General features: G+C 39.1%; 1 protein-coding gene across 5 annotated transcripts in view; it reads right to left on the minus strand.

Moving 5' to 3' along the window:
- Window positions 1-18419, minus strand: part of LOC136835010 (SIN3-HDAC complex-associated factor) — a 148449-nt gene that overhangs the window by 25194 nt on the left and 104836 nt on the right. For 2 of the 5 annotated variants that reach the window (XM_067098036.1, XM_067098038.1), the window contains exon 3: window positions 7681-7776. In XM_067098036.1, coding sequence (XP_066954137.1) covers window positions 7681-7754 — 74 coding nt within the window. In that variant the 5' untranslated portion in view covers window positions 7755-7776. Of the gene's footprint in view, window positions 1-7680; window positions 7777-8041; window positions 8548-8603; window positions 8837-18419 lie in introns of those variants that run through there. The other 3 variants (XM_067098037.1, XM_067098039.1, XM_067098034.1) reach the window with 3 other exon arrangements.

Consider the following 18419-nt stretch of genomic DNA (forward strand, 5'->3'; position numbering starts at 1 on the left):
GTGAATATAGAGTACAGTATAATGTAGGCTAGGTTACTGTATGTGTATACAATATACCATAGCGTAGGCTAAGGTAATTCTTGTTTGTTGTTCAATCTCTCTTTGTATTGAATTATCATAAGTCACTCAGCATGAACCTCCAGAATTAGCTGATATTAATAATTACTATACCATGTGTATATAGAGTATACTTTTAGTGTAGGCTAGGCTACCATATATGTATAGATGGTACTGAATACCCTAGTGTAGCCTAGGCTATACTTGAGATACGTTTTTTCCAACAAACGATCACGCTTGTCACTGCGTTGGGGAAGGAATAAAACAAAAAATACACATAGCACTTTCATACCTTCTCAGGATGTGAGAATGTGAAAGTACTAGGTTAGCTTCTTGTTTATTCCTCCCTACAGCTAAATGACAACAGTCACACTGACAGGCTTATAATGTGCAGTAAAGGGAAAGATGACCTCTTAATACTGAATAATGTGATAGTATGGCACCTCAAGAGAGCATGAAGGCTCACACCCTGCAAAGCAAGTGGCATGTGCTATTTCTAAGGGTCTGATATGAAAGGCAATAAAAGATGTTCTGTTCAGATAAACCTTACCAAGGACAGTCAGACAGATTACCGGTGCTATCAGTAGTTCTTAGGCTAACACCTAACAATCTATTCAAATTTCATATGGTGACCTATTTTGAACAGTAGTCTACACTTCATATGCTACTAACAGCTTGTTCTAGTAAACATTACTCTTTGTAAATATAGTAATATAAAATTACTGCAACTCTATTCCAGATATTCAAGAGCTCCACTGTCTCATACTCTTCTAAGAATGCAAAAATTGGTGGAAAGAGGTTCAGTATATTAGGGCATGAAATGTTTACTGTCGACATATGAATAAGGGAGCAATGAAATCCTCAATTATGGGTTAATTACTTCAAGTTTAAATTGGAATAAGGCACGAAGCCACAGCAAATGCTTATCCTTTACTATTATTCATACAAAAGTATTCAACCCTCAAAACGTGGGTCAAGCTTTTTATTTTTTTTGTTTTACCATCCCCCCCTTACAAACATGACTATGAATAGTGCTAATGTCTCACACTATAGTCAATCCAAACACAAGGGGCAGAATTTTTCCATATTGTACAAATACACATCTTCAGTAGCAACAATGCTACTGTCGACAGGTTAGTGAAATCTTTTCTCCATGCTGCAGTATCAGAAATATTTAATCAAGAAGGCAGTCTTTCCCTTCTGTTTCTGTATTTTTCCAAACCTTCTGAAATAACGATCCTTACTGCACAGATTCTCGAAAGAATGCTAAGAAAAACGAGAAGGGGACTAAACTATTTAAGTGCCAATGCAAACCCCTAAAGCAACTTTTTCAATTACATGGGAAATGCCAAGCACTCCATGGAGTATTTCCCTTGTATCAGTGAACACTTTAAGCATAATTTTAGATATACTATGATTTCTATCAGTGAAAACTCAGCATATTTTTAAAGATAAATTAATCTATAACATCTGGTGATTGAGTCAATTCAACCATTGCAGTGTTGCTCAATGGGAGTCAAGATTTTCTGACTCAGTCTGATAATTTTTTTTATAGCTATCCTACTCTAAAACAGAATGTTTGACTGTTCTAATATATCATTACTGTTTTTCTGCCATGATCTAGTTCTCAAAAACTTACAACTTGCTCGTTTAAGCAGAATTCTTATCTTTTTTTTTACATAAAATTTTCTATTAACATAATAGACATGTGGGGTAAGTAGATCAAATTCCAGTGTCAATAATATTAACCTGTGGATTCTATTTTAATTTTCATAACACATTACAATTTCTCCAAACCTGCTATTTTTTGCCACTAACACTAAAATTCCAAAAATTACTTTCATTCAATCTTACCCTATATAAAAAGTACCTCTCACCACCCAAACAAACTCATCCATAATGAGCACACATCCCACATCCTTGGAAGAGGCCAGTAAATGTGACTTACCTTCCCTCAATCCATCATTCTTCCTTCCTCTTCACTCTTGAAAAATGGAGCTCCTTGTCTCATCCCATACCATACTATACACTGTTTTTCTAGGGAAGAGCATTACTAATATGGAACAATAGGGCAAAAACTGGGAAAGGGGTACTGCCTAGATATCACCCACAATAATGCCAAGAATTAGTAAATACTGTAGTGGTCACATTTCTCCTTCGGAGTGCAAACGTTGGAAATCAGTGGTTTGCCAAATTATTGTAAAAACGATTAATAAATCCCTATATGATAGGATACCAACCACAAGTCTATTTGAACTTCACTGGCTACCAATAAATGGAAGAACTAAGATGCAAAAAAGGGAACTGAAACTTGGCTTTTGACGACGTGGCCCAAGATGAAAAATCTTGAAAAGTTAAAATTGTGAAATTTTAAAATTTATGACAGAACTACCCATTCAGGAAACTACAATCTATAGTTAAGATAAATGGGCAACAAATCAGGGATGCAAAAACTAAATTAAGAGATGACCATTATTGCCAAGACTGCTTTTCCATCAGGTTTTCCCTTTGCTGGATGAGGCTTGAAGAATTGTCTTTCTCACTTATATATTATTAACTTTAAGCATGATTTTCTATCCAATTTAGACCTTCACCTATGCCTTTTGCATGATTTCCTGGGCCTTCTTATTGGTCCTTGTCCTACAACTTCCAAAATGCACTTGTTCAAAATCCCAATTTTCTGTCAGTGCACACATTACTACAGGCCTTACTGTATTCATTAGTCCAGCGATCTATCTTCATTTCGTCCAGGCTCCTGTTTCTTACTGCTTGCCAATACCTGGTTTACAGTTCAAGATGTCTTCAATACCTCTTGGGCATTGAAAATCTCACACTCCAAGTATATTTAGCCCCCTGAACATCTCTTGCAACTAACTAACTTACATTCAATAGTATGCGCTGAGCTCAACAACATACTGTACCTTTCCCAAAGCATCCTCATAGGCACTTCCATGACTGTAATCTTCCTTTCCAGTCTACTTGCTTTTTTTTTTCATTTTAACTGCTTTTTAATCCTCTCCTCTCCATTTCACTTTTAAACATTCTAAAATCTCCTCTGATTCAGCTATTAACATTGGGTCATCTGCATCATTAGCTCCCTGTAAACCCTCCTTCTGCAATCCTGTGTGGTTTCCCCCACTAATAAAATAAAGGTAAATGAGTCAGAAACCTTGAACAATAAACATTTATCACTGGTTCTTTTTACTACACCTACCACTGATCAGTCTTGATCTTGTGTTATGGTACATCACTAACTCCAATAATCTTTCTTGTATTCTTTGTTATCACAATTTCCACTTGATTGTTTTTATCAGTACTATGTTAAATGGTTTCTCTCAAGAAATAAATATGTGGTATAATCTCTTTCCTGTCATTGCCTCATTATACAGACTACATACCTTTGTTGTCAATTCCTTGTACATGACACTCAACTCAATCAACACAATTTCCCCATCTTTTCATAATCAGGCAATGTTATTCCTCTGAAAGTTCAGTCTTTCAGGTACTAGTCATACCTCTATGCTAACCCTTCCTCTACCAGGCATTCACAAACTGAACTGCATCCTGGTCAGCTCTCCAGCTGTTTTAAGCAAATTATTATTCCATAAGATCCACAGGTTTTTCTCCTTTTCACCTATAACACAGGTCCTTTTAATCTCTTTAGATTGTATAGTACAGTATTCTTTATTTATCCCTATACAGAGACCACAACCTGCTTCCATAATTCCATTATGATTTCTCCATCAACAATCCCTTCTCCCAGTATAAATTTTATCCCCTTCCTGCCTGTCCTTTGTCAAAGCTTTGGAGACCTTTGTCTTCCCTGTATTTATTCTCTGTGTAGCTTGATTCAACCATGCCTATCTCTCTCTATACCCTCCTCCACAGCACATGGTTACAATCACTGCTATATTTTGCATGCCTTCTTTTGGTGGTATTCAATAACCACTTTTTGTACAAATTTTTCTTTATCCTCCATTTTGTCTTGCTGCAGAAGCCCATGGAGTTAACCATGCCTCACCCAGTATAACTGTGTAATCTTTTCCTATGAAGCTGTCTATGTCTATTATAAAATCACTCCAAGTTTCAGCTTGTACACTCTGTGTCTGCATCTGATCAACTTTTTACTCTTGACTTCTTAAACACTGTATTTAGCATCTCACAATTCTTGGCTCTGGCAGAAATCTAGTACTGCTTCTCCCTCTTGGTTTCTCTCTCCAAAGCTTAATCTACCCATTACAAATTTCCCAAAGATCCTTATTTAATTCTTTTGTTCTCTCTGATTGTGCTGTGCATTAAAGAAATATGCATTACCTTCTTTCTGGAAATTACATCTTGACTGCCATACAACCCATAAAACAGTGAGATCATTTTCATTGAACTTGCTTATAATTTCCCAGGAGTCCTTGTATCCTTGCATACTTGAGGGTTGCAGAACAAAGAAGGACAATTGATAAAAACTCAACTTCAGTGACTTCATCAATTTCAAGAGTTCTATACTAACTGACATTATCCACCTACTCATCTCCAGGCTTGGGACCAATTGCCGACAGGTCAACAACTCATTTTGAGTATTACAACCAACCTGTTGGGAAATTTGACAAGGGGAAAAAAAAGCATAGTAAATTCAGTTTGGCCTCAGATGCATAGAGAAAGAATGGAATGTGTACATAATATGCCAGACTTACCTACATGCCTATGTGAGGTCAGACATGCCTATGTGTACGTATGTGTGGGTAAAGGGAAACTACCATATCTATTTTTCCTCTAGTGGTAGTACCCCAACAGGTAGCTGGTACCTTAACCAATATACTACTAGTAGACGATGATGAATAAATATTGTCATTTAACATGTGTGTGAAAACTCAACTAGCTTCCATGGTGCATGTCATTATCTTCCCCCTGCCCCCACCCCACACACACACACACACACACACACACACATTCATCATGTAAACTACAATTTGTCTAACCTTTCTATCACTTCCGCATCCCCTTCCAACATCATCTCAGCACTATCTTCATTGGAAATAATCCTAATAACCAACCTTTTGTTCAAGGCTATTTGGTAGCTTTCAACACCTTATTGCCACATTGTCACTTCCCAGTAACAGTTGAATAATATATGTTGAAAATCACAACAGCAACCACTGATAAATTTCAAAATGCTGAAATAACATTACTTAATGGCAACAAGTAACCTAAATTTTTCATGACAGCTCACTGAAATTTCAGCAAAACAGTGTGCAAAGTTACATAAATGCTGTAATTGTAGAAAAAAAAAAAGAACACTGGATCCTATGACAGTTATCAGTAAGCCATCAAATTCTGCTTCTTGCTGACATTTGCTGTGTACACTTGTGGAGTTCAAAGTTTTCTGGTTAATCAGCAGGACAAGAACCGGCATTCCATCACATTACGTTAATAAGGCAGCTTGTCCGTATGATGACTAGTGCAAGTCCCAATAAGTAAATTAGACAATCACAGCAAACAGGATACTGTACATTATAACTGACTGGATGTCAGGCAGACTCCATGGTATAAAGAAAGGAAAAAAAGTTTACGTAAATTTACGAATTGCCAATGATACTCTTGTTAGTTATAGTAAGTGTAAAAAAAAATAAATTTATAAGTACCTGGTAAAAAAAATTGTAAAGGGCAGCCAACAAACAACAAACTAGATTTATTTGACTGGCACCAAGATGAATGTAACAAATTCCAACAAATTAATAATTTGCAAATGGCAGAAAAATAGAAGGGACACTTCAAATTTATGTTTGATTATGTTACTGTGAATGGTATCTATAAAACAAGGAATTATGACTGGGAGATTAGTGGATGGCAAGGTTACTTCCGCATCAAAGACGAGAATCTCTGTATGAGCGAGGTGCGGAAATGGGGCAGGTGCAACGGCAGATTGTGGTTATTCACTGCAATTACTATACTAGGGGATCTATCGTCGCAAGTCAGGCATTTCAGGTTTAGTTATCTGCAGGACTTGTGCAAGGAGAGGTCTGGTAGGTTGTCTGATGAAGGCTCTAAAGGTTGGCTTTGGATAAAATGGGTCATGGTTACATGGTATGGTACGTCAAGACAAACTGGTCATTTAATTTTCAAAATTCAATCTCATGGCCAAATTAATGTAACAAAATACATTTTGTATTAATAAATTTGGAGCCATATTCTCATAAGTACCCAAATTTGATCTCTTAAAAGTCCCTATGTTCTTTCACTAATATTTCCCAAGTTTTTCCAGGTCAAGTTTTTTGTGTAAAATTCTTTAACATAAAAACCCAATAATATACCCATACAAAATTATCTTTTTCCTTCACAGAATGATTCTGTATTTTCCCTTATATATCCTGTCTTACTTTTATAACTAAGTTATTTAAACAGCCCTAATGACTGAAAGCCAATGTTCATTCTCAAATTTTTTTTGCATTTGCTTGATTTCATGTTGCATTTTTTATTTTTAATTGATCTGCTTTTTTCCCCAGCAATTCTTATTTTCCGCCTTTCAACTGTATTGGATGATACTCCTATTCCTGATCCAAAAGCAGAGTGTATGTCAATTCCAGCAGCTTTCAAAATTGCTCTTTAGATATGTCAACTTTTCTGCTGACTTTTTTTTTTTTTTTTTTTAACTTCTGTAACATGTGAATGCCTGTAGTGCTCTCTCAGTCCAACGGAATCTGCCAAACATATGGCACTGCAGCTTTTACTTTTCTTTTTAAAAATGGACCTCCTTAGTTGCCTATTTCCTCTTTATCTTTGTGCTACTTACTGTAGCTTAATGTTATTACTATTTTTTTCTTGGGTCTACATTTTAAAGATAGTTCTATGAGCATGTGAATTACTGCAAAGTGTCTTCAAGTCACCTAGACATAATTCTAGGAGAGCTGTTAATCAGCTCAGTGGTCTGGTTAAACTAAGATATACTTAACTTTCTTCCTCTTCATAACATAATAAATCAACCCTGAAGCTATACCTTTCATAAGTAATGGGTATCCATCAGAAAAAGAAACCTCCCCTTACTCCTTATTTATTGTTTTTAATGATTCACATCATTGTGCAATGTAATGAGAAAATACGGCAGCACCATCTAATGACGGAAAACCAAGACTCTTTCGACAGTCCTGGCCAATACGTCTGTTGCGCAAGGTACCACCGAGAGCCAACACGAATGATGTGGGTTCACCCGACGTGTCTAAGAAGGAAAAAAAGACGTATGGCCCAAACGAATCATCATAATGGTCAGTACTGTAATATGGTAATAAATAACCTACTTTTACCACTTCCACATCCACAGCAGGTACAGTAGCTTACGGTACTACCGTTTTCTATAGCTTATGCCGAATTCGGCTGCATGCGGCAAAAAGGGGAAAACTAAGACCCAACGAACTAGATAAAATTTGACATGGTGACAATCACGCTATGTTTTCGGCCGACATCTATGATAAAACATCACAGTTCACAAAAAAATAAAAATCACGATTTCATACAAGTTAAAAGAAACAATTTTTGCATATATATTAACAAAACCACTACTAGCTACACGATTTAAGAGGCAGAATGCAACACATACAAGAATTAACTTCTGAAAAAAAAAACACATCAACTTACCTGCTGGATTTGGCTTTGCAGATACAGCAGCCCGTGGTTGATCTGTAAACCTTAGGCTTGTGGAATGAGAACATTTTATTCCTTCCGGTTAAAACCCTGCAGAAGAAAATTTTCATTCAATAAACGACCACTAATAACATTATATAAATATTTTATATATATCCAATTGTCACAACACCCACAAACACTGTAAGGACTGTTGGCACTATATTAGTATACAACACAGTAACTTAAGCACAAATTATGATAGCAGAGATTCGGCCATTAACAAAGACTGAATATCCGCAAAGTAAAGGGGGTTCACCAAAAACCCCCTATCGTCATCCTCTGACATTAAACCCGCAAACGTACTGAAACTCACAAGGCTGTATCTCTCCCCATTAGGCAAACTTGGAGCTACATGGCAGATCACTTTCAAAATATCCGAGCTATTTCCTTCGTTTCTCACAGCACAGAGTAACCATATCGATTCATTCTCCAGCCAACAGCCAACCCACTGACACTACAATTAGCACAAAAAACAATACGGTTATTCAACACCAATAACATTAATCAATAAGACCGTATAAACAAAAGCAGCGTGGCCAATCCACCATCAAAGCCTTGCAAGCCATAATGAAGCCGATGACGCACACCGAATCTCCTTGTACTGGGCCAAACTACTTTCACATTACATTGTTAACTTTTATTGGACTGCAAGAAAAAATTCACTATCGTCATCTACCTCCAAAAAGACACACATCCCGGCACTGTATCACTGCTGTAACAGAGATGCATAAAATTCCACAATTCGGTAGATAGGAAGCGATGGTGGAGAACTAAATAGGCCAAGCTTCTTACATAATCAGTTGGCACACATTTTAAAGTTGCGTCGCTCTCTTTTGTCACTAAACACCACACAAAAATAAATAACATTAACATACTCATATGATTAAATTACCCTCTCTTTAATAAGCACTCTTCAAATGTACTACTGCTGTGTTACTTCAAACACAACTGGAAAAACTTGTGAATTCCAACATGGATATCGTGAGGTACACCGGCCTGCACGCCTCCTTTCAAACTAGCTGCACAGCTAGACGCAACGCCAACTACTACAGCCGAGAGAAGAGGGGGGGTTGCAACCCAACCCTCCACTGAGAAGTCTCCCTTTCCTCTCTCTCTCTCCCTGATTCGTCACGACCACCACCTGTGCTCGCGCAGGGCAAGGAGTTCCAAAACATCAGTTACATTCGATATATCCTAAAAGACAAGTGCCGCTATCTAGCATACAGTTTTCAGCACCAATCAAACTGAAAGACAAATGCAATAGCTAAAACAAGCGAGAGTTCAAAAAGACAAAAACGGCCTCGAAGTACTGACGAGAGACTACCGTACTCTTTCCACTGGCAGCACGACAATAATCAGCTGGCTGTGACGTCAGTTATGACGTAACGACTAGTCCCTCCACCACTCATCTCCGTAGACGGGAGAGGTCCCCGAAACTTCAGCCAATCAGCACTAAACCACATCTAGGTTTTATGTCCCATGACGCAAGCACATGACGACATTATCTTTCCGCGTCAAGGCCCGTGCATGGGGACGTCATGCAGTGACGTATCTGCAACCATGGCCAAGTGTGCATATGAACTCGAGACTTCAATTTTAAATGTATGCATCGTGCTAGATAAAACGTGACACCTCTAAATAAATGTCCCTCTGACCTACATTTTATTTTTAAGGATAGCCAACATTACAACCGGCTTCAGTGACTTCAGTAATGGCCAAATTCATGATGTACCTATCGAATCAAAGCTCAAGACGTACTCAATGTTTATTTTTTTTCTTTTCTTCACTCAAGCGGCTTGTCAAGGTCTTTGGGTACGGTTACAGCAAGTTCTCTCTGAAAATCGAAACATCCTCCGAATCAAATTAATTGATCTATAGTGCAGTGGTAAGTATGCTACGTGACCTCTCATTTTCCACACTGACTGACTCAAGGCTGGGCAACAGCTCTCATGCCCCGACTTTCTTAAGATCGTCTCTTATACAACTATACCAAAAATACAACACTCTAAATTAGCCCTCCTGGGTGAGTTAGGAGCATAGGAACGGTCGTTTTTTTTTTCCAAAGCCTCTCTTGCACTCGCTGATCTAAATTCTTCTCAAGTTCACAACAAATCACGATCCACCTCAGTTCCCGGGAGATTTCCTACATTCATCTCGTATCAAAATCTCACAGCTCCTCTCGTCCTGAAGTCCCATAAATCACATACATGGCACGCCCTATATAATTTCATCTATTAGCAATAGTACTGACACACAAAACTACAAAAGCTATTTTCTGTCATTAGATCTGAAACGATGTCGCGTCACTATTTAGGCCTAACAATTCTCATTACTGGATCTAGATCACAATCTTCTCTGGATCCGTCCGTCGCTATCGATTCACAATCCGTAAATGACCTACAATCCAAAACCCACTCTTGGGTCTGCACAAAAAAATTCCATCAGCGAATGGCCGCGAGTTCACTTCCTGTTCACGGATCCGTTCATTATATCTAGATGTTATCCAAATCAAGTAGGTGTATCTGTTTCATAAATATTTGCATATATATTTCCATACAATCTTGCTAAGCAAGACAAAATTACTGAACCAACCAACCAAACAAAAAATACAGGTGTTTTTCCTGTAATTTTATAAAGGGGTTTACATTTCATAATGTAAATCTAACTTCCAAATGCAACTAACCCTACCAATTATAAGGGTACTAGTCTACTAAAACTATTACTACCTACAATATGGACATTCAAACACCCGTTTTTACATTTATACTACAAAAAACTATACTAATATTTCGTAATATTTTGCAAATACTACAAGACTATTTCTACTCGATCAAGACTTGTTTTCCTTCCAGAGACCGGTGGGATGGGCCACTTACCCCCCTTGACCTATCCCGGCCTTGAAGGTATGAAGAAAAACCCCCGAGTGACGAAACACCTCATGAGAACTAATCCCGAAGATAAACTATGAACGTACCTTTCGCAAGACAGTATAAATTTTTGCGTTTCCATATGAACTACGAATACTACTTCTACTGCTAATATTAATTATAAAATAGTGTTGTTATTCTCAGGAAACCACTTCATGGCAGGAGGAAGCTTTGTCAAAGGGTGTTCCTCATACAAAACCAGTATCAAGCTACGTGACTGAGAGCAATGATATGATTGGAAAGCAAGGTTACCAGATGACGAGGCCAAATATACATACATACACATAAGCACACACACACATATGTATATAATATATATATATATTATATTTATATATATATATATATATATATATATATATATATATATATATATATATATATGTGTGTGTGTGTGTGTGTGTGTGTGTGTGTGTGTGTGTGTGTGTGCGTGTGTGTGAACAAATTTCTTCAAAAACCACTTTTCAACCATCTAATGAATCGCTTTAAGATGAACGTTTCGAAGCGACATCCTCTTTCGTAGCTGAGGACGAAAGGAAGCAAAGCCATATATTCGAGGTGGGAGTCAGCACAGAAGGGATATACCCTTGCAGGAGGGGGACCAGAACCCCCAACAACGCCACTAGGGAACGCCTGTCTGGGTACGAATACAAAGCTGGGCGAAGGTGGGTGGGCGGGAGGTGGAGGGTGATGATGGGCGGGTGGGCGGGAGGAGGATGAGGGGTAGCATCTGGGTGATGATGTCAGTTCTACCGCGGATCTTCTCTGCACACAAACGCACGCGAGCCACGAGCGGTTGATCTGCTATTGGCGAACACCCTCGCCTGTGAAATGCTACTTAATTATCTTTCCAAGCCAGGAGCATACAGGATACATCTGACTATCCTCCCTGCACGCCACAGAAGCGAGAAAAGGAAACTTTTCCACTTGAAATAAAGAGAAAACATCCAGAACTTTTCGACTCTAAGCAATAACTGTTCTCTTCTACGGGTTTGAAAAACGACAGCTCTTCAAAAAGCATACCCAGGAACGCGGACCGTTCCAAATATTTATCAGCACAAGTTGGAGAGGGTAGATACTTCCCCGCGTACCGGATTCACATCCGTTTTTAATTTGGAACACGTGACCCGACTAAGCAGAACGCATCACGTTGGTAATGCCAGTAAGACAGGTACGAAATCAAAGGCATGAAACAAATGCCAAGTCATAGGCCCTGACTGAAGAACGAACAGAAGCAAACCTATATAGAAGAAAGGGTTGAAACGCCACCTTTGGAGAGGGGAAAGTTTTCAATCTAATACGTAACCTTTCGTTGCTAGAGTGAAATGGCCTTATACCAAAACGACCTCTCGCGGTTACGTAAGAAAAGGTATCCCCCAACAGAGGACGAATCGACCAACAAAACGCCCTAACCGATCTACACAAAGCTCGGCAAATTCCCAGCTGCTCTCTTTGTCAGATTGGCCCATAATGCCTCCCGTCGACAAGACATCCACGTATCAACACCTGCAATGAGTGAACTGCAGATTTTGCAACTGAAAAAAGTTTGGATCAACAAAATTTTGTATTTTCTCGAATGAAAATGGGACAAAAATTAACATTAAAGAAGAACACGCTTCAAATAATAATAATAATAATAATAATAATAAAAAACAAGTACACAATGTCCTCCATTCTTGACAAATCCCAACCCAAACGTAGAATAACAACTCGCTAATTCCCTTCTGCAAAGCCGGGGAGGAGTGCACCCAAACGCTACGCAAGTGGGGAGGGAGGAGAGAATTTACATTGACTATTTCGGGGTGTCATAAAAGGAGGGGGGTGGAGAGGCGAGGGTAGGACCGAAGAAAGACGGCAAACGCTTCGCCCGACTCACAGCTGTTGGCCACGTGCCCCAACATAAAAGGGTTCGAGATACACATTATCACAACCGGGCCCTGCCGTAAACACGAAGAGTTCTTACCTCAAAACTGCATTTCACTCTCTCTCTCGTCATTCACTCACCGGCTGGTCATACAATAAAGAGGCCATGCTTGCAGAAGGCAATATCATTTCTTAAAATTAACCCGGTCAGCTAATGGTCAGGTTATTGCTGAATGTAAGGCTATTTCTGCAAGGATCCAGGGGAACCTTTTATTTTCAGGAGGACATCCTGGCCGTGCGAATCCTTCGAACATCACATAGCCATCCAATTGTTGCCCAGAGCTGACCGTTGAGGTCATCCAACCCCAAGGAGTTCAGCTATTCAAAAGTTCCATCTCATGGTGGCTGACTTCAGGCCACGAACCTTTATGGCCTTCAGCATCAATAGGAGGGATGGGAAATCGTGAATACCTCAAGTTAAAAACCAAATACCATGCAGCAAAAAATATTCCTCTATTCCGCCAACGTACAGACCTAATCAGAGTCTGTGTTTCCTGCCTTGCTTTAAATATAGCCACTCATAGATACTTCATAAACTGTTAGGCCAATTCCTGCAGAAGCCTTCCCAAATCTTATAACGCAGTCGGTTTTCAGCAGCTTTCAAAGAGATGGCAGAAATACGTCGAATTCTTTCAAGAGATAGACACGGCAAGGCCATGCATATCAACACTCAAGGTTAGTCTCTATCGACTGTAGCCATGATAATTTGAAGGTTTTAATCAGGACCTTTCTTCGATTGGAAAGAAAGCTAGACAGAGTTATTAATAAATACACTTAAGGTTCTTTGCGGCGTGCCTTCAGCCCCTAACTGCAACCCCGTTAGTCCCTTTTACTGTACCGCCTTTCATATTCTTTCTTCCATCCCGTTCGTCCCTTTTATTGTACCTCCTTTCACATTCTTTCTTCCATCTTATTTTCTAGCCTCTCCTAACAATTGATTCAGAGTGCAACTGCGAGGTTTTTCTCGATACACCTTTCAAAACTTTTACCGTCACCTTCCGTTTCAGCGATGAATAACTTCATAGGTCCCCGTGCTTGGCCCTTGGCCTAAATTCTATATTCAATTCAATTCAAACTGTGGCAGAAACACCTTGTTAGAACCAAGATCCTCAAAACAAAGTTCAAGACCTGCTTACCATTTAAGGTCGAATGACGTTCTGGAAGCCAGACTCCAAAACAAACCTCTTGAAATGATTGGTCAACCCTTGGTTTACATTTCAAACAACAATTCCCAAAACTGTTGAGTCAATCAGCTCGGTGGCCTCCACTTCAAACACTCCACCAGTGATGAACAGGTAAACAGCCTTCCTCATGCACATGTGATTCCACCGCTGTGGAGTTCGTCAGATCACGGAAAATCACACTGCTTAAAATAACTGTATTGCAAACAACTGCCTCCTATATGGAGATGGTTTGTATTTTTCAATGAAGATGGCATTACTATCATAGTAAACATGATGAAAAAATATGAAAATCGACAATTTTCGTAATGAGAAGTTCGCACAATTTTCGTTATGAGAAGTTTGTTGCTTGAAAACCTTGGGAACCAACATTCGAGCATGCTTATCTGAGAGAGAGAGAGAGAGAGAGAGAGAGAGAGAGAGAGAGAGAGAGAGGGGATCTGACGCAGTAACACTGGGTTTAAATACCAAACGTGGAAGAGGAGGAAGTAACCAAATCACTGATAGAACGGACCCCTCCCTCCCTCCCTACGACAGCAGCTCTCACTCAAGGTTGTCGCTGTTGTTAGCATTTTTCATTCAAAACTTAAATAACTCATGGGAAGAACCGCGTGCTTTCGCCTCCCATGAAGAAAACACGACTCCACAAATGTCAAACTAAACACCAGATCTGGCCAGCTTTCATCAAAATCAGAAGTATACGAGGTTTAAATTTAAGTATCCGGAATACAACGCAATTCAGATTTCGCATGTCAAAAATCGAACTCACAATTATTAGTATTACAGTATATTATTATTGAGATATGATGAACGTTATCCATATGGAACAAGCCCACATGGTCCATTAGCTTGAAATTCAAGCTTCCAAAGAATGCGGTGGTCACTAGGAAGAAGTAGGAGGAGTTAAGGGGAAACACAGAAAGAGATCTCTTATTAAAAAAAATTAAATACCAATTAAGACATTGTTACACTGACGTACCCAAGACCTACTGTACACAGCAAGTAAAGCCTAGTTTTTATATTGAGTAAAAATTCTAAGTACACTTCAAAGAGGAAAATGATTCCACTTGTACACAGCTCTTTTACAGCTCTTAGTCCTTGACGAGTCAAAAGAGTGCTGCGAACCCACAAGGACACAGGTGCCAAGCCAGGTGCGCGATATCAAGGAATCTGCCTAAAATCGTTGCCATGTCTTCATTACAAGGAAAGGAAGAGCAGAGAGAGAGAGAGAGAGAGAGAGAGAGAGAGAGAGAGAGAGAGAGAGAGAGAGAGAGAAGGCTTGACTGTCTGTTAAATGCCACTTGTTATATCAATTTACCAATATAAATCCACAATACTGAAACCAAATTTAAAAGATGGCATTAGCCAGTGTAAAATTACTATGAGTAAAATAAGTACAAGAAACTTTCATTCAACAGAACCCTTGAACTTTGGGATCCTGCAACCGGATCTTCCAGAACCAGTGACAGAACTGCAAGGCCCAAATCCAGTGCATACGATCCAGCTGGGGAAAGAACTTGGTTCGAGAGGACACCATTTCCCCAACCCCTTTTTTTGGCTCTACTTCTTGAATAACGACATAATATGGATCAACTTCACTAAATACATTTGGATCAGGTCCAGTAAAATGGATCTGGATCGCGATTCTGTAAAATTATTTGGATCTAGAGACACCAGTGTAAGGCTTTGGATCCATTCTCAATAAGAACTGAGAGGGTTAGAAATGTGAACATGACCAAAAGTGGTAAAAATGGCAGCATACGTGAAGGAACAGACCATGCTTAACAATTAATTAAGTGTATGGAAAGAATGGAAGACAACAGGTTGTTGAAAGCCTATCATTCAGAAGCCTCAAGAGGAGGGAGAAGGGCCTACCGTATGATGGATGGATGGATGGGAGTGAAAGAGGTATTGGAAAGGAAGGGTCTCCATATCCAGGAAGTGGGAGAGGGTTTGCGAGACAGGAAGTGAATATATGTGTGTGTGTGTGTGTGTGTGTGTGTGTGTGTGCGTGTGTGGAAAGTTCCTCGATCAACTCATGACCATCTGTACAAGGTTGAATCGGCCAATATAAAAGTTTACTGTATAGAGATGCGTTCACAGTGCTGTTAAAAATATAAACGCAATGAAACCACCGTACGGATTACAGCAAAATGAACACATTTTTACACTGAATATAACTGTAATAACCAAATGCCCTCTTAACCTTCTCGAACTCTTCACACTTGTGGATACGCTTGTCATTACAAAGCCTGAGATCCAAATACAAGATATGAAGTAATTCTAATGTCCGGAGCAGGATCTGATCCCGCATCCAGAGTATCGAACTGCTACGGACATCAGAATTTCAACATGTTCTTGCATTTGGACCTCAGGCTTTGTAGTGACAAGCGTATCCAAAAGTGGGAAAAAAGTTAAGTATAGCTTAGTTTTACCAGACCACTGAGCTGATTAACAGCTCTCCTAGGGCTGGCCCGAAGGATTAGACTTATTTTACGTAGCTAAGAACCAATTGGTTACTTAGCAACGGGACCTACAGCTTATTGTGGAATCCGAAGCACATTATAGCGAGAAATGAATTTCTATCACCAGAAATAAATTCCTCTAACTCTCCATCAGCCGGCCGGGGAATTGAACTCCGGCCCACCGGGTGACAGTCCGCAGCTCTACTGACTCACCCGACGAAGAGTTCAAAAGTTGAGAAGTTGAGAGGGCATTCGGTTATTACAATTACATATGTATCCAGTAAAGAGTAACCAGTAGTTTCTATCTTTATAGTAAATGTACAAATACATACTACACAAACTACAGTCCGTTACTCACACATTACACGATCGCGAGGGCAAACTGTGTAAAGCAATGGTTCTGACTGCCTTATTAAGACAGCCAGAGGAAAAAACCACAAGGTTCAAGGACACCTAACGACTCATTCGATTGGGCGTGGGTTCGATCCAAGGATTTAGATAAAATCATATTTTCTCCCTTTCTCTTTGGGCAAGCAACACCCACGCCGCCACTCCCAGATAAAAAAAATTAACGGTTTATGTTTTTATAAAGACAGGTATTATGACTTCCTAAGTCCAATGTAAAAATTATCAAACGCGAAAAGAAGTTCTTTTTTTTTTCAACATAAATCTTTTCACAATTTATTTCTACATATTTAGAGAGTAATCGAGGTCATTCTGTAAGAAGGGGTGGGGAAGGGGAGGGACTTGTAGCCCAATTCCCGGTTAACCTCTACTGACCTAACGGATTCAACTGTACTTAACCGAACAAAAAAAAAAAAAAAATCAACAAGGACAGCCAGAATTCAAGTTGGAATGTTGGCTCCGTCATGCTTTAGCAGATCCGGGAAGTGGAAAGGTATGTCCGAATTCAAGGAAATATGGTCGAGTACTCTAACGCTAAATATAAATGACCATGCACACACAGTATAATACATCCATACAAAAACATACAATAAATAAATATAAATATATATACAGTATATATATACAGTATATATATATATATATATATATATATATATATATATATATATATATATATATATATATATATATATATATATATATATATATATATATATATACATAGTGTGTGTGGATACGCATGAGAGAGAGAGAGAGAGAGAGAGAGAGAGAGAGAGAGAGAGAGAGAGAGAGAGAGAGAGAGAGATTTTCTCAGTAAAACTAATAAAAATGACATCTCTGCATGAATTTCCAAGGACCACAAGGCCACTCGTCAGATCATTCGACATGAAAATATTCCCCGACCTGTCGGTGGCAGCAGCATACCTCCTCCTGTTTTCCTCCACCAAGACGCACGGGCACAATAAACTACCCGTCTCACAGAGTTCGGTATAAATAAATAAAATCAATACAAAGCTTCAAGACGAGTTACTGAAATGAAACCCTATTCCCAACTAAACACTGCCATAAAGATTATGGCTAGACTGAGACATCCCCTCCCCCCCTGCTTAGAAATAAGATTAAATGAGATTACCAGCGCTTGCAACACGAGAAGAACCCAAATAAGGAAGTCGAGTCAATTCCCTTCATCGACACTCTCAAGGGAGTCGAAATGTGAACATCGACTTTGCTTAGGAAGATCACCTTCAGTCATGAGTCGCTTCAACTTCAGTGATAAGCGTTATCAAGTAAAGAACTCGCCCACGACGTGAACAGAAAATCAGAAACTAAATCCCGCATTTAATTGCGTCATTCCCAGTGGCCTTCAAGAGCTGGCCTTAGGCGATTCTGCTTCCCCGAGTCAAGCCACAGACATGATCATTCAACGGTCGTCACTTCATTGACACTTCGTCAAGGAATGACTGCCACACTTTTACCTTCAGCAACGCCTTTGCTTTCTTCCTGCATTTATCACTTCCGGAAGTTCGGACTAAGTTACTTGGTTGTTCAGTCTGTGCAACTATCTCTCTCTCTCTCTCACTATCTCTACACACACATACACACATACAAATGCATATATACAAGTATATATATACTCTCTCTCTCTCTCTCTCTCTCTCTCTCTCTCTCTCTCTCTCTCTCTATATATATATATATATATATATATATATATATATATATATATATATATATATATATACATACATACATACAAACACACACACATTCACTTATCATTAACAGGAAAT

This window comes from Macrobrachium rosenbergii, chromosome 54, assembly GCF_040412425.1.
Source record: "Macrobrachium rosenbergii isolate ZJJX-2024 chromosome 54, ASM4041242v1, whole genome shotgun sequence".
NCBI classification, from domain to species: domain Eukaryota; kingdom Metazoa; phylum Arthropoda; class Malacostraca; order Decapoda; family Palaemonidae; genus Macrobrachium; species Macrobrachium rosenbergii.